The following is a 26,226-nucleotide window of genomic DNA, read 5'->3' as shown; positions in this document are numbered from 1 at the left end:
AGATATCTCTGTTTTCTTTATATTTTGGTTAGGTCAGGGTGTGACTAGGGTGGGTACGCTAGTTTTTGTATGTCTAGGGTTTTTGTAGGTCTAGGTGATTTGTATGTCTATGGTGGCCTGATATGGTTCCCAATCAGTGGCAGCTGTTTATCATTGTCTCTGATTGAGGATCATATTTAGGTAGCCATTTCCCTTTGGTGTTTGTGGGATCTTGTCTACAATTAGGTGCCTGTGTGCACACTAGTAGCGTTTCGTTTGGTAATTTGTTGATTTGTTTCGGTGAGTTTCAGTTGATTACATATATGTGGAACTCTATTCGCGCTGTGCCTTGGTCCGATCCTTATAACGAACGTGGCAAACTATCACTAATCACTATGTAGAACAGAATAGCAGTATTTTCCAAGTGTGTGTTAGAGCTCCGCTACTCAGCCCTATTTTCTCAACACTCCAACACTGCCCTCTAGTGCATTTTATTGGCATGTCTGGGTAATTCTTTAACTAAATGGCCCTGCATATATTTGAAAATAATAGATTGTATTGTATTCAGAATTAGCTAGTTAGTTTGTCCAATATTTTATTTGTCAAGATCTCAAAAGAAAACTGAAAACTGTTCATCTTATCACCAAACTTACAGCGTAACGTTTATTAATCTACCCAAGTGCTTCTTATGACAAACATATTCATTTTATTTCACATGAAAAGCAGGAGGCCCTCAAAGGCAGAAGGAAAACACAAAAGTATAAAATGTGCACCATATCTAATTTCTTAATGGCCTAATACATGGCACAACAGAACAATTCATAGACAGTTCAGTAGTAGGGAGGTCTTTAAGAGCGTTAGAGAGCTCCAGAGAGCTTTGGAGAGCTTCAGAGAGCCTTAGAGAGCTTCAGAGAGCGTTACAGGGCTTCAGAGAGCTTTACAGAGCTTCAGAGAGCTTTACAGAGCTTTACATAGCTTCAGAGAGCTTTGGAGAGCTTCAGAGAGCGTTACAGGGCTTCAGAGAGCTTTAGAGAGCTTTACATAGCTTTAGAGAACTTCAGAGAACTTCAGAGAGCTTTACAGGGCTTCAGAGAGCTTTAGAGAGCTTTACATAGCTTTAGAGAGCTTTAGAGAACTTCAGAGAACTTCAGAGAGCTTTACAGGGCTTCAGAGAGCTTTACAGAGCTTCAGAGAGCTTTACATAGCTTCAGAGAGCTTTACAGGGCTTCAGAGAGCTTTAGAGAGCTTTCTAGCCAGGCTCTGCATGACCACCCGTCTGGCCAGGTCACTGTACAGCGCCACTCGGTGGACACGACTATCCACGACGCGGTAATCAAACCCGTTCGCCTGTCCCGTCACCAGCTGGCACACGCCCGCCTCGTCAAAGCCCTCGCCCACAGTGACGGCCAGCAGCTGTGTGTTCTCTGCCAGAGCGGCGGCGGCGGCTCTGGGGATAGCAGCCCGGGCAGAGGCCACAGACCTGCCGTCCGTGAACACCACCACTTTCCTGGGGACAGCAGAGCGGCCCTCCCTCTGGAGGGTGGAGGTCAGGAAGGCCAGGGCAGCTGGTAAGTCGGTGGCCCCGTCCATGTAGAGCGTAGCTGCTAGCCCCGCTAGCACATCCTCAACCTTGGCAGTGAAGGGCACCTCCACTCTCTGCTGCTGCCCATCGCTGTACTGCATGACGGAGAGGCGGAGCAGCCCTCCCCAGTTCTGTGACAGCAGCCTGGCGGCCATGTTCTCAACAAACTCTCTGGCTCTGTAGAAGTTGGCCTGGCCCACACTGGAGGAGCCGTCCAACATGAAGACTATGTCTGTAGCTTCCTGGAAGTTGGCTGGAGGAAGAGTAGACTATTTTAGAACAGCAGTTCAGATACATTTACATACATTCCACTAAATCTTTAAATTGCAGTACTAGGCTGAATGCTAAAAATAACGTATTGTAATGCATAGGAAACTGTAACCATAAAAACAAGGGAGAGGAGCAGTCTTACCTGGACAGGTGTAATCAGGACATTTCTTATCTGTAAACACAACACAGACCTTAGTTGAGAGCATTGGAACATAGCATGTAGCTAGCTCCTGATATTGTAAATTAGGGCTAGCCTGTACATAGACTACCTTGGCAGATGTAGCTAGCTCCAGATATTGTAAATTAGGGCTAGCCTGTACATAGACTACCTTGGCAGATGTAGCTAGCTCCAGATATTGTAAATTAGGGCTAGCCTGTACATAGACTACCTTGGCAGATGTAGCTAGCTCCAGATATTGTAAATTAGAGCTAGCCTGTACACAGTCTACCTTGGCAGATATAGCCAGTAACGTTGTTGAACAAGGAGTCCTCCAGCAGTTGCACGTGGTCTGTAATCTTCAGGTAGAGTCCATGTGAGGCTGTGCCCAGACAGGTGATCTCCTCCAGCATGGTGCCGTAGGACGCCCGTCTGAAGATGTCACCTATGCCAATGCCCACCACCTGAGGAGCCAAGATGGAGGACATACTGAGGCTTTGCCACAAAATGGCAGACTTGGAGGAGAGAGAGATGGTTCTCTTTATGTCTAATGAAATTAACCCTTGGTCCTGACATCATCTTTTCACCCCCAACCTATACATGTCCTGCAGCCCACTCTCCCCCATCCCATTGCCCAGTCCCATTGACATCCCTCACCCTTATATTGGGCACAGAGCAGAGGGAGGACAGCGGTTTGGCGTCCCGGCGGGTGTCCGACCGTCCGTCTGTCAAGACTATGGCCACCTTCCGGTCCAGCTGGGAGCTGCCGAATGCCTGCCGGGCAAAATCCAGCGCCTCTCCCGTGTACGTACCACCGGCAATCCAGCGCATCTTTCTCACCGAGCTGCAAGTATGGGACATCAAACACAACAGTTAGTCAGTCAGTCAACTGATATCAGGTAACTGCTGTACTTTGGACTTTTGACTCTTATCTGGTCGGACCTTTTGAGCTGTGCTACTGTGGTGATCTTGGGGTCCTCCATAGATACCAGCTCCTGGGTGCTGTCATGGCTGTACTGAACTACACCCACTCGTGATCCTAGCTCCTTCTGCAAACAGAAACACACACAGTGAAACAACATTTAGTTAAGGCCCCTCTCTCAACCAGGGAAGTCAGGACCAATGTTCACCCACCTTGTCTTTGCTGAACTTGGTCATCTTGTTGATGATTCGAATTATAAACTCTTTTTCCAGGGTGAAGTTCTGCAGCCCAACACTCTCTGAACTGTCCAGTACAAAGAGTAGCTTCACCGGACCACACTCACACACTGTGAATGCCAGTTACATTGTCATTATAATTATATCATGATATATTCTGAGCATCATACACCATATGAATAGTACAGATGAAGGATCTTCATTTGATCACTCTTTTGTTGCTGAAAAATGTCCTGCACGGCAGGAAATGCAAACTTGTAGTGTGTTCGAGGTTTAAAAAGGCTTCTAAAGTTTGTAATTTACACTTTATAATGTCAGACTTGATTTGCCCTAATGAAAAATGTATCAACTCCTACAAAAAAATCCCAGTTAACTATAATCCACATAATAAATCACATTCCCTGTTGCTGCAGGATTATTTCCTTGCTGTAGCAAACTGTCTCAAATTAAGATCGTACATCTGTATATTTGTGACTATTTACAATACATGCTGTGGATGTAATTTGGTGCCTCTCTGAGTCTCTCACTGGCATACAGAGTGAAATTGAATCTTGAAAATTGAAACTGAAGGTCATGCAAGGATGTAAAATAATGCCATGTGTAACTGTTAAGCGCTAAAACTTTGTAAGGGTCCAGGAACTTACCACAGCATGCTACAAGAGAAAAACAAAGACATTACATCAAGATCCACCCTGATTGATATCTTAATCACAGCCCCATCATTTACAGTTTTGTTTTTTTACAATCGCTAACATCCTTTTGTCCTATCTGTAGTCACATTTTCAAAACCCTAAACACGATTAGCACAACATCTGTCTGTTGTGGACCATGCCAATAACACAATTCATGTTGTTTTCACAGAATATTCAGTCAATTAACACGTTTCTAAAATGCTTACACTTTCTTTACATACAAGCTTACCCAATACCATAATGAGGGATCTTTCTTGTCTTATTTATAAATGCTTGCACACAGTATGCCAGAAATGAACGTCATTTATGTAGACGAGGCAGGGTTTAACCTGGGAAAAACACGTCTGTGGGGAAGAAAGGTCATCGGGAAAATGGCCACCGTTGATGTCCCGGGTCAGAGAGGAGCAAATATCACAATGTGTCCTGCAATCTCTCTGGTTCGGTCCTGCAGAAATGCCAGATTGGTCCCTACAACACTGAGCTCCTTCTTCTGTTTTGAGATGACCTCCACAAACAACTGGTGCCAGAAGCAGAAAGGGAACAGGAGGGAGGAAACACTGAGCAATTATTTTCTGCCTGGAGGTGGAAAGTGTATGATCAACGGCCACATGACCGTGATCTTGCAGAGTTACTCCACCTCAAGAATTGCATTTGGTGAACGTCTCGGAACACACATACTCATTCAAGCAAATGAGAAATAAGTGCACTCAGGCTATCCGGAAGGCCAATGTTAGTTACTTTAAGGAGCAGTTCTCTCTCTGTGGGTCTAGCCCCAAGAAGTTCTGGAGAACGGTTAAAGACCTGGAGAATAAACCCTCCTCCTCACAGCTGCCCATGTTCCTTAAAGTTGATGATGTGGTTGTTACTGACAGTAAGCACATGGCTGAGCTCTTTAATCACCACTTCGTTAGGTCGGGATTCCTATTTGACTCAGCCACGCCTCCTTGCCCGTCCAACATTTCCTCATCTCCCACCCCTTCTAATGTGACTATCCCCGATGCTTCTCCCTCTTTTTCCTCTGCCCTGCAACAAAGTTTCTCCCTGCAGGCAGTCACTGAGTCTGAGGTGCTAAAGAAGCTCCTGAAACTTGACCTAAAAAAAACACCTAGGTCAGATGGTTTAGACCCTTTCTTATTTAAGGTTGCTACCCCTATCATCGCCAAGCCTATCTCCAACCTTTTTAACCTTTCTGGGGAGGTTCCCCTTGCTTGGAAGGCAACCACGGTTTGTTCTTTATTTAAAGGGGGAGATCAAGCTGATCCTAACTGTTATAGGCCTATTTCTATTTTGCCCTGTTTATCAAAAGTGTTGGAAAAACTTGTCAATAATCAACTGACTGACTTTCTTGATGTCTTCAGTATTCGCTCTGGCATGCAATCTGGTTTCTGCTCAGGTTATGGATGTATCACGGTAACATTAAAGGTCCTCAATGATGCCACCATTGCCCTTGATTCTAAGCAATGTTGTACTGCTATTTTTATTGACTTGGCCAAAGCTTTGATATGGTAGATCATTCCATTCTTGGGAGTATTGGTGTCTCTGAGGGGTGTTTGGCCTGGTTTGCTAACTATCTCTCTTAAAGAGTGCAGTGTATAAAGTCAGAAAATCTGCTGTCTCAGCCACTGTCTGTCACCAAGGAAGTACCCCAAGGCTCAATCCTAGGCCCCACTCTCTTCTCAATTTACATCAACAACATAGCTCAGGCAGTAGGAAGCTCTCTCCTCCATTTATATGCAGATGATACAGTCTTATACTCAGCTGGCCCCTCCCCGGATTTTGTGTTAAATGCTCTACAACAAAGCTTTCTTAGTGTCCAACAAGATTTCTCCAACATTAACCTGGTTCTGAACACCTCCAAACAAATGTGGTTTGGTAAGAAAAATGCCGTCTCCCCACAGGTGTGATTACTACCTCTGAGGGTTTAGAGCTTGAGGTAGTCACCTCATACAAGTACTTGGGAGTATGGCTAGATGGTACATTGTCCTTCTCTCAAATCAAATCAAATCCAATCCAATTTTATTTGTCACATACACATGGTTAGCAGATGTTAATGCGAGTGTAGCGAAATGCTTGTGCTTCTAGTTCCGACCATGCAGTAATAACCAACAAGTAATCTAACTAACAATTCCAAAACTACTGTCTTATACACAGTGTAAGGGGATAAAGAATATGTACATAAGGATATATGAATGAGTGATGGTACAGAGCAGCATAGGCAAGATACAGTAGATGGTATCGAGTACAGTATATACATATGAGATGAATATGTAAACAAAGTGGCATAGTTAAAGTGGCTAGTGATACATGTATTACATAAGGATGCAGTCGATGATATAGAGTACAGTATATACGTATGCATATGAGATGAATAATGTAGGGTAAGTAACATTATATAAGGTAGCATTGTTTAAAGTGGCTAGTGATATATTTACATCATTTCCCATCAATTCCCATTATTAAAGTGGCTGGAGTTGAGTCAGTGTCAGTGTCAGTGTGTTGGCAGCAGCCACTCAATGTTAGTGGTGGCTGTTTAACAGTCTGATGGCCTTGAGATAGAAGCTGTTTTTCAGTCTCTCGGTCCCAGCTTTGATGCACCTGTACTGACCTCGCCTTCTGGATGATAGCGGGGTGAACAGGCAGTGGCTCAGGTGGTTGATGTCCTGGTGTAAGTGTCCTGGAGGGCAGGTAGTTTGCCCCCGGTGATGCGTTGTGCAGACCTCACTACCCTCTGGAGAGCCTTACGGTTGAGGGCGGAGCAGTTGCCGTACCAGGCGGTGATACAGCCCGCCAGGATGCTCTCGATTGTGCATCTGTAGAAGTTTGTGAGTGCTTTTGGTGACAAGCCGAATTTCTTCAGCCTCCTGAGGTTGAAGAGGCGCTGCTGCGCCTTCTTCACGATGCTGTCTGTGTGAGTGGACCAATTCAGTTTGTCTGTGATGTGTATGCCGAGGAACTTAAAACTTGCTACCCTCTCCACTACTGTTCCATCGATGTGGATAGGGGGGTGTTCCCTCTGCTGTTTCCTGAAGTCTACAATCATCTCCTTAGTTTTGTTGAGATTATTTTCCTGACACCACACTCCGAGGGCCCTCACCTCCTCCCTGTAGGCCGTCTCGTCGTTGTTGGTAATCAGCACATATCAGCACATATCAAAGCTGCAGACTAAAGTTCAATCTAGACTTGATTTCCTCTATCGTAATCACTCATCTTTCACCCAAACTAACCCTGACTCAGATGACCATCCTACCCATGCTAGATTACGGAGACATAATTTATAGATCGGCAGGTAAGGGTGCTCTCGAGTGGCTAGATGTGCTTTACCATTCGGCCATCAGATTTGCCACCAATGCTCCTTATAGGACACATCACTGCACTCTATACTCCTCTGTAAACTGGTCAATTCTGTATACCCGTCGCAAGACCCACTGGTTGATGCTTGTTCATAAAACCCTCTTAGGCCTCACTCCCCCCTATCTGAGATATATACTGCAGCCCTCATCCTCCACATACAACCCCCGTTCTGACAGTCACATTCTGTTAAAGGTCCCCAAAGCACACACATCCCTGGGTCTCTCGTCTTTTCAGTTCGCTGCAGCTAGCGACTGGAACGAGCTGCAACAAACACTCAAACGGGACAGTTTTATCTCAATCTCTTCATTCAAAGACTCAATCAGTAACAATCTTACTGACAGTTTGTGGCTGCTTTGCGTGATGTATTGTTGTCTCTACCTCCTTGCCCTTTGTGCTGTTGTCTGTGCCCAATAACATTTGTACCATGTTTTGTGCTGCTACCATGTGTTGCTGCCTTGCTATGTTGTTGTCTTAGGGCTCTCTTTATGTAGTGTTTTGTTGTCTCGTCGTGATGTGTGTTTTTTCCTATATTTCTTTTTCTTTTTCTTTTGTTAATCCCAGCCCCCGTCCCCGCAGGAGGCCTTTTGGTTGGTCGTCATTGTAAATAAGAATTTGTTCCTAACTGACTTGCCTAGTTAAATAAAGGTTAATTAAATATATTACAAATTGAAATGACCAAATGTCCCTCCTGGATGCAATGGATGCTGGCTGCAGAGACATCTCAGCTGAAGACTGCCAGGGGTGGATGAGGCAGGCCAAGCGTTTCTATCCAAGGTGCAGAGACATCTCAGCTGAAGACTGCCAGGGGTGGATGAGGCAGGCCAAGTGTTTCTATCCAAGGTGCAGAGACATCTCAGCTGAAGACTGCCAGGGGTGGATGAGGCAGGCCAAGCGTTTCTATCCAAGGTGCAGAGACATCTCAGCTGAAGACTGCCAGGGGTGGATGAGGCAGGCCAAGCGTTTCTATCCAAGGTGCAGAGACATCTCAGCTGAAGACTGCCAGGGGTGGATGAGGCAGGCCAAGCGTTTCTATCCAAGGTGCAGAGACATCTCAGCTGAAGACTGCCAGGGGTGGATGAGGCAGGCCAAGCGTTTCTATCCAAGGTGCAGAGACATCTCAGCTGAAGACTGCCAGGGGTGGATGAGGCAGGCCAAGTGTTTCTATCCAAGGTGCAGAGACTTTTCAGCTGAAGACTGCCAGGGGTGGATGAGACATGACAAGCGTTTCTATCCAAGTTGCAGAGACATCTGAGCTGAAGACTGCCAGGGGTGCATGAGGCAGGCCAAGCGTTTCTATCCAAGGTGCAGAGACATCTCAGCTGAAGACTGTCAGGGGTGGATGAGGCAGGCCAAGTGTTTCTATCCAAGGTGCAGACATCTCAGCTGAAGACTGCCAGGGGTGGATAAGGCAGGCCAAGCGTTACTATCCAAGGTGCATAGCGAGAGACGATATAAGATGTGATGTGGACGAGAACATGTGGCCAAATGCTGAAGATGGTATAGATTAGAACAGAACGGGGCATTTTACTGTTTTTCCCTTCTGTGCCTTTTTTACTGTAAATGTGTTTTATTTTTACACAGTTGGAACCAAAGGCCATGTATGTTGGAGGTGTTGTTGAACCAAAGGCCATGTATGTTGGATGTGTTGTTGAACCAAAGGCCATGTATGTTGGATGTGTTGTTGAACCAAAGGCCATGTATGTTGGATGTGTTGTTGAACCAAAGGTCATGTATGTTGGATGTGTTGTTGAACCAAAGGCCATGTATGTTGGATGTGTTGTTGAACCAAAGGTCATGTATGTTGGATGTGTTGTTGAACCAAAGGCCATGTATGTTGGATGTGTTGTTGAACCAAAGGCCATGTGTGTTGGATGTGTTGTTGAACCAAAGGCCATGTATGTTGGATGTGTTGTTGAACCAAAGGCCATGTATGTTGGAGGTGTTGTTGAACCAAAGGCCATGTATGTTGGATGTGTTGTTGAACCAAAGGTCATGTATGTTGGATGTGTTGTTGAACCAAAGGTCATGTATGTTGGATGTGTTGTTGAACCAAAGGCCATTTATGTTGGATGTGTTGTTGAACCAAAGGTCATGTATGTTGGATGTGTTGTTGAACCAAAGGCCATGTATGTTGGATGTGTTGTTGAACCAAAGGCCATGTATGTTGGATGTGTTGTTGAACCAAAGGCCATGTATGTTGGATGTGTTGTTGAACCAAAGGCCATGTATGTTGGATGTGTTGTTGAACCAAAGGTCATGTATGTTGGATGTGTTGTTGAACCAAAGGTCATGTGTGTTGGATGTGTTGTTGAACCAAAGGCCATGTATGTTGGATGTGTTGTTGAACCAAAGGCCATGTATGGTGGATGTGTTGTTGAACCAAAGGCCATGTATGTTGGAGGTGTTGTTGAACCAAAGGTCATGTATGTTGGATGTGTTGTTGAGCCAAAGGTCATGTATGTTGGATGTGTTGTTGAACCAAAGGCCATGTATGTTGGAGGTGTTGTTGAACCAAAGGCCATGTATGTTGGAGGTGTTGTTGAACCAAAGGCCATGTATGTTGGAGGTGTTGTTGAACCAAAGGCCATGTATGTTGGATGTGTTGTTGAACCAAAGGTCATGTATGTTGGATGTGTTGTTGAACCAAAGGTCATGTATGTTGGAGGTGTTGTTGAACCAAAGGCCATGTATGTTGGAGGTGTTGTTGAACCAAAGGTCATGTATGTTGGATGTGTTGTTGAACCAAAGGTCATGTATGTTGGAGGTGTTGTTGAACCAAAGGCCATGTATGTTGGAGGTGTTGTTGAACCAAAGACCATGTATGTTGGATATGTTGTTGAACCAAAGGCCATGTATGTTGGATGTGTTGTTGAACCAAAGGTAATGTATGTTGGAGGTGTTGTTGAACCAAAGGCCATGTATGTTGGAGGTGTTGTTGAACCAAAGGCCATGTATGTTGGATGTGTTGTTGAACCAAAGGTCATGTATGTTGGATGTGTTGTTGAACCAAAGGCCATGTGTGTTGAATGTGTTGTTGAACCAAAGGCCATGTATGTTGGATGTGTTGTTGAACCAAAGGCCATGCATGTTGGATGTGTTGTTGAACCAAAGGCCATGTGTGTTGGATGTGTTGTTGAACCAAAGGCCATGTATGTTGGATGTGTTGTTGAACCAAAGGCCATGCATGTTGGATGTGTTGTTGAACCAAAGGCCATGTATGTTGGATGTGTTGTTGAACCAAAGGTCATGTATGTTGGATGTGTTGTTGAACCAAAGGCCATGTATGTTGGATGTGTTGTTGAACCAAAGGTCATGTATGTTGGATGTGTTGTTGAACCAAAGGCCATGTATGTTGGATGTGTTGTTGATCCAAAGGTCATGTATATTGGATGTGTTGTTGAACCAAAGGTCATGTATATTGGATGTGTTGTTGAACCAAAGGCCATGTATATTGGATGTGTTGTTGAACCAAAGGTCATGCATGTTGGATGTGTTGTTGAACCAAAGGCCATGTACAGTGCCTTGCGAAAGTATTCGGCCCCCTTGAACTTTGCGACCTTTTGCCACATTTCAGGCTTCAAACATAAAGATATAAAACTGTATTTTTTTGTGAAGAATCAACAACAAGTGGGACACAATCATGAAGTGGAACGACATTTATTGGATATTTCAAACTTTTTTAACAAATCAAAAACAGAAAAATTGGGCGTGCAAAATTATTCAGCTCCCTTAAGTTAATACTTTGTAGCGCCACCTTTTGCTGCGATTACAGCTGTAAGTCGCTTGGGGTATGTCTCTATCAGTTTTGCACATCGAGAGACTGAAATTTTTTCCCATTCCTCCTTGCAAAACAGCTCGAGCTCAGTGAGGTTGTATGGAGAGCATTTGTGAACAGCAGTTTTCAGTTCTTTCCAAAGATTCTCGATTGGATTCAGGTCTGGACTTTGACTTGGCCATTCTAACACCAGGATATGTTTATTTTTGAACCATTCCATTGTAGATTTTGCTTTATGTTTTGGATCGTTGTCTTGTTGGAAGACAAATCTCCGTCCCAGTCTCAGGTCTTTTGCAGACTCCATCAGGTTTTCTTCCAGAATGGTCCTGTATTTGGCTCCATCCATCTTCCCATCAATTGTAACCATCTTCCCTGTCCCTGCTGAAGAAAAGCAGGCCCAAACCATGATGCTGCCACCACCGTGTTTGACAGTGGGGATGCTGTATTCAGGGTGATGAGCTGTGTTGCTTTTACGCCAAACATAACGTTTTGCATTGTTGCCAAAAAGTTCCATTTTGGTTTCATCTGACCAGAGAACCTTCTTCCACATGTTTGGTGTGTCTCCCAGGTGGCTTGTGGCAAACTTTAAACAACACTTTTTATGGATATCTTTAAGAAATGGCTTTCTTCTTGCCACTCTTCCATAAAGGCCAGATTTGTGCAATATACGACTGATTGTTGTCCTATGGACAGAGTCTCCCACCTCAGCTGTAGATCTCTGCAGTTCATCCAGAGTGATCATGGGCCTCTTGGCTGCATCTCTGATCAGTCTTCTCCTTGTATGAGCTGAAAGTTTAGAGGGACGGCCAGGTCTTGGTAGATTTGCAGTGGTCTGATATTCCTTCCATTTCAATATTATCGCTTGCACAGTGCTCCTTGGGATGTTTAAAGCTTGGGAAATCTTTTGGTATCCAGATCCGGCTTTAAACTTCTTCACAACAGTATCTCGGACCTGCCTGGTGTGTTCCTTGTTCTTCATGATGCTCTCTGCGCTTTTAACGGACCTCTGAGACTATCACAGTGCAGGTGCATTTATACGGAGACTTGATTACACACAGGTGGATTGTATTTATCATCATTAGTCATTTAGGTCAACATTGGATCATTCAGAGATCCTCACTGAACTTCTGGAGAGAGTTTGCTGCACTGAAAGTAAAGGGGCTGAATAATTTTGCACGCCCAATTTTTCAGTTTTTGATTTGTTAAAAAAGTTTGAAATATCCAATAAATGTCGTTCCACTTCATGATTGTGTCCCACTTGTTGTTGATTCTTCACAAAAAAATACAGTTTTATAGCTTTATGTTTGAAGCCTGAAATGTGGCAAAAGGTCGCAAAGTTCAAGGGGGCCGAATACTTTCGCAAGGCACTGTATATTGGATGTGTTGTTGATCCAAAGGTCATGTATATTGGATGTGTTGTTGAACCAAAGGCCATGTATATTGGATGTGTTGTTGAACCAAAGGCCATGCATGTTGGATGTGTTGTTGAACCAAAGGCCATGTATGTTGGAGGTGTTGTTGATCCAAAGGCCATGTATGTTGGATGCGTTGTTGAACCAAAGGTCATGTATGTTGGATGTGTTGTTGAACCAAAGGCCATGCATGTTGGATGTGTTGTTGAACCAAAGGCCATGTATGTTGGATGTGTTGTTGATCTAAAGGCCATGCATGTTGGATGTGTTGTTGAACCAAAGGTCATGTATGTTGGATGTGTTGTTGATCCAAAGGCCATGTATGTTGGATGTGTTGTTGAACCAAAGGCCATGTGTGTTGGATGTGTTGTTGAACCAAAGGTCATGTATGTTGGAGGTGTTGTTGAACCAAAGGCCATGTATGTTGGATGTGTTGTTGATCCAAAGGCCATGTATGTTGGATGTGTTGTTGAACCAAAGGCCATGTATGTTGGATGTGTTGTTGAACCAAAGGTCATGCATGTTGGATGTGTTGTTGAACCAAAGGCCATGTATGTTGGATGTGTTGTTGAACCAAAGGCCATGTATGTTGGATGTGTTGTTGAACCAAAGGCCATGCATGTTGGATGTGTTGTTGAACCAAAGGCCATGTATGTTGGATGTGTTGTTGATCCAAAGACCATGTATGTTGGATGTGTTGTTGATCCAAAGACCATGTATGTTGGATGTGTTGTTGATCCAAAGACCATGTATGTTGGATGTGTTGTTGATCCAAAGACCATGTATGTTGGATGTGTTGTTGATCCAAAGACCATGTATGTTGGATGTGTTGTTGATCCAAAGACCATGTATGTTGGATGTGTTGTTGATCCAAAGACCATGTATGTTGGATGTGTTGTTGATCCAAAGACCATGTATGTTGGATGTGTTGTTGATCCAAAGACCATGTATGTTGGATGTGTTGTTGATCCAAAGACCATGTGTGTTGGATGTGTTGTTGATCCAAAGACCATGTGTGTTGGATGTGTTGTTGATCCAAAGACCATGTGTGTTGGATGTGTTGTTGAACCAAAGGCCATGCATGTTGGATGTGTTGTTGATCCAAAGACCATGTGTGTTGGATGTGTTGTTGATCCAAAGACCATGTGTGTTGGATGTGTTGTTGATCCAAAGACCATGTGTGTTGGATGTGTTGTTGATCCAAAGGCCATGTATGTTGGATGTGTTGTTGATCCAAAGGCCATGCATGTTGGATGTGTTGTTGATCCAAAGACCATGTGTGTTGGATGTGTTGTTGATCCAAAGACCATGTGTGTTGGATGTGTTGTTGATCCAAAGACCATGTGTGTTGGATGTGTTGTTGATCCAAAGGCCATGTATGTTGGATGTGTTGTTGATCCAAAGGCCATGTATGTTGGATGTGTTGTTGAACCAAAGGTCATGTATATTGGATGTGTTGTTGAACCAAAGGCCATGTATGTTGGATGTGTTGTTGATCCAAAGGTCATGTATGTTGGATGTGTTGTTGATCACTGGCAGTAATTTCATGTTGCTAATAAAGCTTTTACTGCAGCAATTCTGTCACTTACTTTGTTTCTACTTGACATTCTATGAAGTAAAGATCACTCATTCACTTTTAGATAGTATGTTGCCAAAAAGGCACACAATCGACACTCAACCAAAAAATGTAGAGTGGTTTACAATAAGAGGAAACTGAATTATAAAAACAATGGATTTCATATTGTCTAATGTATGCAGGAAGAACTGAAACATGAAAAGTAATGCAGTTTTTGTAATGCCATTAACTGTTAGTATTTTGAAAGTCATTGTGTTATGATTGACTATACGTTCCTCTTGGATAGAAAACGTGTTTTGACAGAATGATTAGATACTGTATTGAGTCGGGTTTGCCGTGCTTTGATAGAGTTAGTGTTTGTTCAGTAGAGAATCTCTTTTTGCATTTTGAAATGTAGAGTTGGTATTTAATGTTTGTATTTGTATTTTGGTTTGAGCAGAAAATGTACTATTTGGCTAATTGTGTGATGTAGGTGTGTTGCTGTCTATAGAGTTAATCATCTTAAGTATAAGTAAACGCTTATTAGCAATTGTAAAAAAAATAAAACACACATTCCAAACATACACAACCAACATCGAACTACAGAGTTCTTATAGCTACATTACATCCACAGCTGCCGCCACAATTCATGTCTGTGTGTGTGCCTGCATATGTGTGTGTAAGTGAGTGTGTTCGAGTGTGTGTGCGTGCCTGCGTGTGTGTGTTTAAGTGATTGAGTGTGTAAGTGAGTGTGTTCGAGTGTGTGTGTGTGCCTGCCTGCGTGTGTGTTTAAGTGATTGCGTGTGTGTGTTCGAATGTGTGTGCGTGCCTGCCTGCTTGTGTGTGTTTAAGTGATTGCGTGTGTGTGTTTAAGTGATTGCCTGTGTGTGTGTAGCTGAGTGTGTTCGAGAGTGTGTGTGTGCCTTCCTGCGTGTGTGTGTTTAAGTGATTGCCTGTGTGTGTGTAGCTGAGTGTGTTCGAGAGTGTGTGTGTGTGCCTTCCTGCGTGTGTGTGTTTAAGTGATTGCGTGTGTGTCCGTTTGCATCTCTTTCACAAAGTTTGTCCCAAACTCAACCCAGTATAAATTATGCTTCAAATTAACTGTTTAGCTAGGAAGATAAGATAAGATAGGAAGATATGTATTAGTCATCTTTAAAGGAGACATGTTTAGATGACTAGTGCAGGGTACATTTCTAACAGTAGAGGTTGGGACTGTGTTCAGGCTCATTGATACATCTTCTAAATCTATGTTGAGTAAACTTATGTTTCACTAAAGGAACATGTTCGGCACAGCACAATGTTCATCTGGAAAATAACCAGTATGACTGAATTTTGAGCACTCGATATACTTACAGCAGAGTTTCTGAATGACCTCCAGGATCTCACATTCCTGAGACAGGAAGATAAATGCATTACAGGGAGATTTAGGAGAATCTTGTGACTGTCCATTTCCATATATATATATATATATATATGTGCGTGCGTGCGTGCGTGTGCGTGTGTGTGCGTGTGTGCGTGCGTGTGACTTATTTACGGGAGTGAAATATACACAGTTGTCATTCAGTGTAAGCAGTGTTGACTGCTGAACTGTTTGACACAAATCACGATGACACACCCACTGTGACTGAGGAACAGAGGTCACTTTTTTACCTCTGACCAACCTTCTCAAATCAGCCCACCCTACACTCGCCCATCCCTACGAGCTCCAAGTCCCAACCTTCCTCAACTCTTATTCCTGCACTCCCCCATCACACACACAGTGATGAAAAGTGTGTTGGACTTTGGCTCCTTCCCATCACCCACAATTGCTCCATTATTTAAGAGTTACTCACGTCTGCCCCCGGATGGCCCACTGGGCCTGGTGATCCCTGTTGGGAAGGACATGAAGCCATGAGTCAGATAGCCGGTTTTCGTTGGTACTTAGTAGGTACTACTTAACATATTCATACAGCATAGGTCATAATAAAAGTCGAAAAATATGTTACCTATGTATTCAGAGCTGTGGTTCTGTAATATTTACTGTGAACTCAATGTTGTTGTGGAACTTACATTCTCTCCTGTGAGACCAGGGTATCCTTTTGGCCCCTGGAGTCCTCCCCGACCTGGCTGGTCATTCTGTGGAATCAATAAGGAAGGAGTATGAATGAGTAAACAGGTATTAGCTATGCTAGGCAATTTATACCATACGGAGATTACAATGGACCTGGTTTAGCCCTTTGGTGGCAGTGGACAGTGCTGAACTCTTTAATCTAAGGTCAACTTACATCATCACCGCGTTCACCTGGCAGGCCGACATCACCCTTCAGCCCTGTGAAACCCCTGATGCCCTATGAGAGAGAGAGAGACAGACAGAGAGAGACAGAGAGAGACAGAGAGAGACAGAGACGGTTAGTGGCTTGTGCTTCTAGTTCCGACCGTGCAGTAATATCTAACAAGTAATCCAACAATTTCACAATAACTACCTTATGCACACAAGTGTAAGGGAATGAATAAGAATATGTCATATAAATATATGGATGGGCGATGGCCAAACGGCATAGGCAAGATGCAGTAGATGGAATAGAGTACATGTATGTTTATATAATGTATGTAAACATTATATAAAGTGGCATTGTTTAAAGTGACTAGTGATACATTTATTACATCCAATTTTTAATTATTAAAGTGGCTATAGATTTGAGTCAGTATGTTGGCAGCAGCCACGCTGTTGCGCCTTCTTCACCACGCTGTCTGTGTGGGTGGACCAATTCAGTTTGTCTGTGATGTGTACGCCGAGGAACTTAAAACTTTCCACCTTCTCCACTACTGTCCCGTCGATGTGGATAGGGGGGTACTCCCTCTGCTGTTTCCTGAAGTCCACAATCATCTCCTTAGTTTTGTTGATGTTGACTGTGAGGTTATTTTCCTGACATCACAATCCGAGGGCCCTCACCTCCTCCCAGTAGACCGTCTCATCATGTTGGTAATCAAGCCTACCACTGTAGTGTCGTCTGCAAACTTGATGATTGAGTTGGAGGCGTGCATGGCCACGCAGTCATGGGTGAACAGGGAGTACAGGAGAGGGCTGAGAATGCACCGTTGTGGAGACCAAGTGTTGAGGATCAGCAGGGTGGAGATGTTGTTTCCTACCCTAACCCCCTGGGGGAGGCCCATCAGAAAGTCCAGGACCCAGTTGCACAGGGCGGGGTCGAGACCCAGGGTGAACAGCATTCTTACATAGGTATTCCTCTTGTCCAGATGGGTTAGGGCAATGTGCAGTGTGATTGCGTAGTCTGTGGATCTATTGGGGTGGTAAGCAAATTGGAGTGGGTCTAGGGTGTCAGGTAGGGTGGAGGTGATATGATTCTTGACTAGTCTCTCAAAGCACTTCATGATGGAAGTGAGTGCTACGGGGCGATAGTAATATAGCTCAGTTACCTTCGCTTTCTTGGGAACAGGAATAATGGTGGCCCTCTTGAAGCATGTGGGAACAGCAGACTGGGATAAGGATTGATTGAATATGTCCGTAAACACACCAGCCAGCTGATCTGCGCATGCTCTGAGGACACGGCTAGGGATGCCATCTGGGCCAGCAGCCTTGCAGGGGTTAGCACGTTTAAATGTTTTACTCACATTGGCTGCGGTGAAGGAGAGTATGCAGGTTTTGGTAGCGGGCCGTGTCAGTGGCACTGTATTGTCCTCAAAGCGAGCAAAGAAGTTGTTTAGTTTGTCTGGGAGCAAGACGTCGGTGTCCGCGACGGGGCTGGTTTTCTTTTTGTCATCCATGATTGACTGTAGACCCTGCCACATATGTCTCATGTCTAAGCCATTGAATTGCGACTCCACTTTGTCTCTATACTGGCGCTTAGCTTGTTTGATTGCCTTGCGGAGGGAATAGCTACACTGTTTGTATTTGGTCATGTTTCCGGTCGCCTTGCCATGATTAAAAGCAGTGGTTTGCGCTTTCAGTTTTGCGTGAATGCTGCCATCAATCCACGGTTTCTGGTTGGGGAAGGTTTTAATAGTCACCGTGGGTACAATATCACCGATGCACTTGGTAATAAACTCGCTCACCGAATCAGCGTATACATCAATGTTGTTGTCTGAGGCTATCTGGAACATATCCCAGTCCACATAATAAAAGCAATCTTGAAGCGTGGAATCAGATTTTGTCGGACCAGCGTTGAACAGACCTGAGCACGGGCGTTTCCTGTTTTAGTTTATAGGCTGGGAGCAACAAAATTGAGTCGTGGTCAGATTTGTCGAAAGGTCCTCTCAGACCAGGGTATCCAGACAGACAGACAGACCTTTAAACCTGCAGTTCCTCTCAGACCAGGGTATCCAGACAGACAGACAGACAGACACAGACCTTTAAACCTGCAGGTCCTCTCAGATCTGGGTATCCAGAGAGACAGACAGACAGACAGACCTTTAAACCTGCAGGTCCTCTCACACCAGGGTATCCAGACAGACAGACAGACCTTTAAAGCTGCAGGTCCTCTCACACCAGGGTATCCAGACAGACAGACAGACAGACAGACAGACAGACAGACAGACAGACAGACAGACAGACAGACAGACAGACAGACAGACAGACAGACAGACAGACCTTTAAACCTGCAGGTCCTCTCAGACCAGGGTATCCAGACAGACAGACAGACCTTTAAACCTGCAGGTCCTCTCAGACCTGGGTATATAGATAGAGATAGATATAGAGACAGACAGACACAGACACAGACACAGACACAGACACAGACACAGACAGACAGACAGACAGACAGACAGACAGACAGACAGACAGACAGACAGACAGACAGACAGACAGACAGACAGACAGACAGACAGACAGACAGACAGACAGACAGACAGACAGACAGACAGACAGACAGACAGACAGACAGACAGACAGACAGACAGACAGACAGACAGACAGACAGACAGACAGACAGACAGACAGACAGACAGACAGACAGACAGACAGACAGACAGACAGACAGACAGACAGACAGACAGACAGACAGACAGACAGACAGACAGAGAGACACAGACCTTTAAACCTGCAGGTCCTCTCAGACCAGGGTGTATAGATAGAGAGAGATGTAGAGACAGACAGACAGACCTTTAAACCTGCAGGTCCTCTCAGACCTGGGTATATAGATAGAGAGAGATGTAGAGACAGACAGACAGACAGACCTTTAAACCTGCAGGTCCTCTCAGACCTGGGTATATAGATAGAGAGAGATGTAGAGACAGACAGACAGACAGACCTTTAAACCTGCAGGTCCTCTCAGACCTGGGTATATAGATAGATAGAGAGAGATGTAGAGACAGACAGACAGACCTTTAAACCTGCAGGTCCTCTCAGACCTGGGTATATAGATAGAGAGAGATGTAGAGACAGACAGACAGACAGACCTTTAAACCTGCAGGTCCTCTCAGACCTGGGTATATAGATAGAGAGAGATGTAGAGACAGACAGACAGACAGACCTTTAAACCTGCAGGTCCTCTCAGACCAGGGTATCCCTGTAAGAAGATGAAAGAAAAATCTGAAATAGGCAAATGAGGTCCATGGACACTTTGTCCAGACAATGTTGATAAATCATACTTGTAACTAAGAATCAAAACATGAATGCCTACTTATTGCTCAGAAATTCACTGCTGAAGAAATACAGACCTGGAACCCTGTATATCCAGGTTGGCCTTCTCCCTGTGTTCCAGCATCACCCTGAAGAGAGAATCAAGATAATATTGTGTATTCAGAATATTAGCCTCATGATAAATCAGATAAGCTCTTCAATACACTCACCCTTTTCCCAATGGGCCCTGCATCTCCTGGTGCTCCTGGAGGCCCCCTGGGGCCCTTAACACCCTGGGGGGAGAGACCCTGGTCAAAACATGTATTGTAGTTTGCATGTGTTACCACATGGTACAGCTGTGTCATCATCGAAATCATTAAATGACTGGCCATCGTACCGCAGGCCCGTAAGGTCCCGGCTCTCCTCTGTACCCTTTGAGCCCAGACACTCCACTCAGACCCTTTCAGGGGGAAGAAATGAAGAGAGGGGGTGCGACAATGACTGGAGGTAAAACATCAACCTATATTTAGCAATAGCCCATGAGAGAGCTAGCCTGTTCCCCAAGAAGGTGTTGGTGGAACCATATAAGAAAGAACAAGTGATCACACAGAGTAATAGAGGACCGAGGGACACTCACCTGTGAACCCACGTCTCCAGCCTGACCTTCATGACCCTGTGCTCCAGCAGAGCCTGTGTCACCCGTCTCCCCTTGACCACCTCTTATTCCTGGAGCACCTGTTAGTCCCCTCTCTCCCCCTACACCCTTAAGAGAGACACATAGGAAGAGAGATGGAGAGAGAGTGTCATGTGTGCTCCCTCTCCGGCCTCTAGGTCACCAGGCTGCTCGTTAAGGAGCACACCTGTCACCATTACGCGCATCGTCAGACTCATCTGGACTCCATCACTTCCTTTATTACCTGCCCTATATATGTCACTCCCTTTGGTTCCTTCCCCGGGCATCATTGTTTCTATTTCATATCTGTGTGCTGTTTGTGTTTCTTGTTTTGTATTTAGTTGTATTTATTTATTAAACAACAAACTCCCTGAACTTGCTTCCTGACTCTCAGCACATGTCGTTAAAGAGAGAGAGAGGTCACCAGCTTGCATGTGAACAGCATTGTTCAGCTAAACAGCAACTTCCCATCGGTCAGCAAGGCCATTTTACCATAATGTAAACATCAAAGTGTTTACAAAAGCTAAACCAACTTTTTGGATTCATTATATACTAATGTGTTTTCTTTTACAGTGATACAACTATTTAATTCAGCCATTTAGTCAATGTAGAGCAGGGATCATCAACTAGATTTCTTGAGCAGATTGTCGGGTGGACCGGAGCATAGTTACAAATAGAAAGCAAATTGACCTCAAGAAGCCCTGCTTACATTTGTATTCAATCACATTTCTCTCTATTATACATGTGAATACTTGGGAACAGATTTCTTAAATTCCCTTGGAGCTGATTTCCTGTTGTCCAACAATAAAAAATAATAAGATGTCACTTATTTTTTAGAAAACTTGGGGGGTCAAATAAAACCACCCCCGGGCCAAATTCGGCCCATGCGCCATCAGTTGGGGTACCCTTTTGTTCAGTGATCTAGTAAGATATGTGTCTTCCTGTGTCAGATTATGTGGACAGTGTTCGTCCTGGTCCGGGTGATGTATTGATTCTAGAACTAGCTGAGTTCCAAACCTCTGTGCCTGGCGCTCCAGACGGTCCAAAGTCCCCCTGTAAAACACAGAAAGGTGGACAGGTGCCTGAGGTTATTGTCCAAATGTTATTGGTTATGGCATCATTTTTCCATTCAACTATAAAAAATACACCGATACATTTGGGCGTTTATCACAACTGGCACAACTTTACTTCGTCTCCTTGGTCACCCTTATTTCCAGGTCCTCCGATTGGTCCAGGCTCCCCCTACAGACACAGATGAAACAATACAGCCACACAGAAAAGCTATCCTGTGTGATAGATGGATGGATGGATGATTGAATGATCAAATTATTGATTGATTAATTGATTGATTTGATTAGTTGATAAATCAATAGATTGATTGATTACCTTGGCTCCGTTGGCTCCAGACACTCCAGGAACCCCTGGCTCCCCAGGTGTTCCCATCTCTCCCTGTGGACAGGAAGGTCAAATAGAAACTTAAGTCACTCACACATTAAATAACGCAGAACAGACCATTAAGGTGCTGGATATGACTGAGTTACCTTTTGTCCAGGTAATCCATAAGATCCTTCATCTCCTTTCTGCCCCAGAGGACCTGGCTCCCCCTATCAGAGGAAACAGTCATTACCAACATCAACCAGTCTGAACTTAAATATGAATACTTCAGATCAGAGGAAACAGTCATTACCAACATCAACCAGTCTGAACTTAAATATGAATACTTCAGATCAGAGGAAACTTAAACATGAATACTTCAGATCAGAGGAAGCAGTCATTACCAACATCAACCAGTCTGAACTTAAAGATGAATACTTCAGATCAGAGGAAACAGTCATTACCAACATCAACCAGTCTGAACTTAAATATGAATACTTCAGATCAGAGGAAACTTAAACATGAATACTTCAGATCAGAGGAAGCAGTCATTACCAACATCAACCAGTCTGAACTTAAAGATGAATACTTTAGATCAGAGGAAACAGTCATTACCAACATCAACCAGTCTGAACTTAAATATGAATACTTCAGATCAGAGGAAACAGTCATTACCAACATCAACCAGTCTGAACTTAAATATGAATACTTCAGATATAACTAACAGCATGAATCTACTATTTATCTAGTATTATTCTATCCAAGTGGGTGACTGGTAAAGACTCCCAAACAAATAAACTCCCACTCATACCCCAATCAGATATAAACAAACAAAAGGGTTGTTCTTATCCGCCTGGCTAATTACCCCAACCATGGCAGAAAAAACACACTCAAAATAACCCTGTCTCATCTTCTGATTTTGTTTGAACTGAATTGCTTTCAACCGCAGAATGAAGCACACCTGCTTTAATAGCAAAAAGGGAATGACTATGAAGTCTGCTGAGGACAGAGTTATGGGAATAATGTGTAGTATTGTAACTCCCTGTTTGCAGTACATGTCAGTCTACTGACTAGCTCTGGCTCCTAGAGCGCTATTGGCTGCCAAGTGGTTCTTGGCTGTGGGGGGAAAATTCTGGGAAATGATGACAGCTTGGTGTAACGCTCCCAGAGTTTCACTGTAACTAGTCTAGGAGGTCATGAATACAGTAAGCCGTGGTGTGTGTGGGTGTGTGTGGTGCGTGTAGTGTGTGTGGTGCGTGTGTGGATGTGTGTGGTGCGTGTAGTGTGTGTGTGGGTTTGTGTGGTGAGTGTGGTGTGTGTGTGTGGGTTCGTGTGGTGCGTGTGTGGGTTTGTGTGGTGAGTGTGGTGAGTGTGGTGTGTGTGTGGGTGAGTGTGGTGCGTGTGTGGGTTTGTGTGGTGAGTGTGGTGAGTGTAGTGTGTGTGTGGGTTCGTGTGGTGAGTGTGGTGTGTGTGTGTGGATGAGTGTGGTGTGTGTGTGTGTGGGTTCGTGTGGTGAGTGTGGTGTGTGTGTGTATGAGTGTGGTGCGTGTGTGGGTTTGTGTGGTGAGTGTGGTGAGTGTGGTGTGTGTGTGGGTTTGTGTGGTGTGTGTGGGTTCGTGTGGTGACTCTGGCTACATGACCTTGCATGACTCCTATAGACTTACCTCTGCCCCCTCGTCTCCTTTACAACCAGGCAGGCCTATAACCCCAGAGTCCCCCTACAGAGAGAGAAAGAGAGAGGGCGATGTGGGAGTTTACTGTACATTTCATGGAATAATACAAACATGTGTGACCTCACTGAAGGTTTCCAGAGAAACAGAACTCGATTATGTACTTTGTCATCTGGGCCTACTCCACAGTTTTTTGCTCTGAAAAACATCTGCTCTGGTCTGAGAAACATGTCAAGGGATTCAGGACCCGGGGTGGAGGTGGAGGTGGGGGTGGGGACTGCCTTTAAGCTAAATCTTACATTTTTATAATTTTGGGGGAAATATTTTTTAATTATTTGACTTTATTTATTTATATATATATTTTAAATATATATTTTTTTATTTAAAAAAACCAGTGTACAGACAAAAAGTATAGAAACAGACAATGATAACATATGCTTATTAGTGATAACATAGTTTTATTAGTGAATTTACATAGATGAATATGAAATTTTTCCATTAGCGCAATTCGATTTATGAAGTAAAATAGTTTTTCTTTATCCTTTTCATAGTTAAGGAACTTCCTGTCAAATCTCCAAGGGGGATCTAAAGGGATGTATATGATTCATCTGGCTCATATCCACCATACAGCACCCTGCCTCACGGGGATGGACAAAAGCATTGCTCTGTACTGTATAATAGGTCCAGAGCCTATGGAAGAAGGTACAGGTGTTACATAATACTAACAGCCTTCAGCATGGGCTGGGCCATCCTTCGTCTGTATTTCATTCTCATCTTGTTTTCGTCTCAACCCCTCTAATAATTCTGGAATATGGGTGTATATAAAGGGAGACCTGTGAGGGCGAAGCCTGCATCCCTGTTTAATTGCTCACTCACACTTTACGAGGCCTTGATAGCCTTGTTTTTCTGTTTGTAAGTTTACAGAGTGATACTCTTGTTGAACATTTAATAATGCGGGGACTGTGTGTTGAGTAAGAGGTAGAAAACAAACAAACCACAAGGCCATCCTTCCCGTCCACTCCATCCGCTCCTTTCTCACCCTAGAAACACATGGGTCACATGACTTCAATTGGTTGAATTGGTGAGTATGTGACAATGTGCATGACTGAATGGATGGATGGACACATGAATGAATGAATGATGCATAAGATCAACAACATACCTTTTGTCCAGATGGTCCTCTTGGACCCTGTAGGGCAAAATAACGTTTGAACATTTTGACAGCTGAACCTATGGCTGTTGGATGATGTGATTGTATTCTTTATTTACATGATATACGTATGTACTATAAGGTTTATAAACACTATTATAATCACTATTACTCTCCACTAAATCCATGAGAGCTTACTCTGTCACCAGTAGGACCACGGTCACCCTGTAGAGAAAGAGAGTGATGCATATCAGAGTTTAGCTTCTAAGCACTTAATACGGATCCGGACATGTAAAATTCCTGGTGTTGGAAACACTGGGAACATATGGCATATTTCAATTCGGGTTAAGTGAATGCTCATGGAACATTGCATTAGCTAACCTCATACAGCCAGACAAGTATGTCTCTAAATATTGCATTTACGCCATAGCTCTAAATTCTACCAGGCAATGTTACATTATAGCTAACCAGCATGTGGTATGAATAATCTAAAACATTCAAAGTGGTACATATTTTTAGTTTAGATAAATAATCACTCTGACCTTCTCTCCTCTGTGTCCTTGGGGCCCCTGGTCACCTGCAGTCCCCTAGGTGACAAAGATATGATCCACATGTGATCCACATATGATCCACATTGCCTGTAGCCATCATCTGTAGCATCAAACAGGCTACAAAGCATAATGTCTCCACAGTCTACAGTCAGCAGACAGACAAGTTCATGTTCTGTAATGTGTCATATACTACCTTTGCTCCCACACTTCCCGGTCTCCCAGCAACCCCCTGACGTCCTGGAGTTCCCTGAAAAAAAGAATCATATCTATTTCTCATTGTCATCAGTCAACCTCTTCCAGTGTTAGTCATTCTGAAGCAGAGTCTGAGTGAAGCCGTTTGTATAAACTGTGTTAAGCAACAGGAAGCTTCTATCCCCAAGCAATACGACTGATAAATAGATAACAAAATAGCTACATGGACGATCTGAGTTTACCTTGTATCTTTATTGACCTTTTATTTTTATTTGTGTACTGTCTCTGTTCACACACACACACACACACACACACACACACACACACACACACACACACACACACACACACACACACACACACACACACACACACACACACACACACAACACACACACACACTGTCTCTGTTCACGCGCACAGGGCCTTACACACACACACACACACACACACACACACACACACACACACACACACACACACACACACACACACACACACACACACACACACACACACTGTCTCTGTTCACATGCACAGGGCCCTACACACACACACACACACACACACACACACACACACACACACACACACACACACAGTCTCTATTCACACGCACAGGGCCCTACACACACACACACACACACACACACACACACACACACACACACACACACACACACACACACACACACACACACACACACACACACACACTGTCTCTGTTTACACGCACAGGGCCTTACACACACACACACACACACACACACACACACACACACACACACACACACACACACACACACACACACACACACACACACACACACACACACACTGTCTCTGTTCACATGCACAGGGCCCTACACACACACACACACACACACACACACACACACACACACAGTCTCTATTCACACGCACAGGGCCCTACACACACACACACACACACACACACACACACACACACACACACACACACACACACACTGTCTCTGTTCACGCTCACAGGGTCCTACACACACACACACACACACACACTGTCTCTGTTCACACGCACAGGGCCCTACACACACACACACACACACACACACACACACACACTGTCTCTGTTCACACGCACAGGGC

At 44.2% G+C, this 26,226-nt stretch overlaps 1 protein-coding gene across 2 annotated transcripts in view; it reads right to left on the bottom strand.

Annotated features, from left to right (window-relative positions):
• Positions 1-560: 560 nt before the first annotated feature.
• The window catches only part of LOC109877502 (collagen alpha-1(VI) chain-like), a 38,253-nt gene continuing 12,587 nt past the window's right edge, over positions 561-26,226 (bottom strand). The window contains exons 10-35 of one of the 2 annotated variants that reach the window (XM_031836499.1): positions 25,100-25,153; positions 24,898-24,942; positions 24,554-24,580; positions 24,368-24,394; positions 24,201-24,245; positions 23,200-23,253; positions 21,703-21,765; positions 21,548-21,610; positions 21,350-21,403; positions 21,179-21,214; positions 20,126-20,251; positions 19,886-19,948; positions 19,719-19,781; positions 19,587-19,637; positions 18,520-18,555; positions 16,196-16,258; positions 15,981-16,046; positions 15,764-15,799; positions 15,285-15,321; positions 3,791-3,799; positions 3,123-3,256; positions 2,931-3,037; positions 2,646-2,832; positions 2,281-2,452; positions 1,974-2,003; positions 561-1,814 (exon numbers count right to left, since the gene is read on the bottom strand). In XM_031836499.1, coding sequence (XP_031692359.1) covers positions 1,207-1,814; positions 1,974-2,003; positions 2,281-2,452; positions 2,646-2,832; positions 2,931-3,037; positions 3,123-3,256; positions 3,791-3,799; positions 15,285-15,321; positions 15,764-15,799; positions 15,981-16,046; positions 16,196-16,258; positions 18,520-18,555; positions 19,587-19,637; positions 19,719-19,781; positions 19,886-19,948; positions 20,126-20,251; positions 21,179-21,214; positions 21,350-21,403; positions 21,548-21,610; positions 21,703-21,765; positions 23,200-23,253; positions 24,201-24,245; positions 24,368-24,394; positions 24,554-24,580; positions 24,898-24,942; positions 25,100-25,153 — 2,256 coding nt within the window. In that variant the 3' untranslated portion in view covers positions 561-1,206. Of the gene's footprint in view, positions 1,815-1,973; positions 2,004-2,280; positions 2,453-2,645; positions 2,833-2,930; positions 3,038-3,122; positions 3,257-3,790; positions 3,800-15,284; positions 15,322-15,763; positions 15,800-15,980; positions 16,047-16,195; positions 16,259-18,519; positions 18,556-19,399; positions 19,436-19,586; positions 19,638-19,718; positions 19,782-19,885; positions 19,949-20,125; positions 20,252-21,178; positions 21,215-21,349; positions 21,404-21,547; positions 21,611-21,702; positions 21,766-23,199; positions 23,254-24,200; positions 24,246-24,367; positions 24,395-24,553; positions 24,581-24,897; positions 24,943-25,099; positions 25,154-26,226 lie in introns of both variants that reach the window. The other variant, XM_031836498.1, reaches the window with a different exon arrangement.

Source organism: Oncorhynchus kisutch, linkage group LG2, assembly GCF_002021735.2.
Source record: "Oncorhynchus kisutch isolate 150728-3 linkage group LG2, Okis_V2, whole genome shotgun sequence".
In the NCBI taxonomy this organism is placed as follows: Eukaryota; Metazoa; Chordata; class Actinopteri; order Salmoniformes; family Salmonidae; genus Oncorhynchus; species Oncorhynchus kisutch.
The sequence above is the reverse complement of the archived record's forward strand: the minus strand, read 5'-3'. Positions and strand labels throughout refer to the sequence as shown.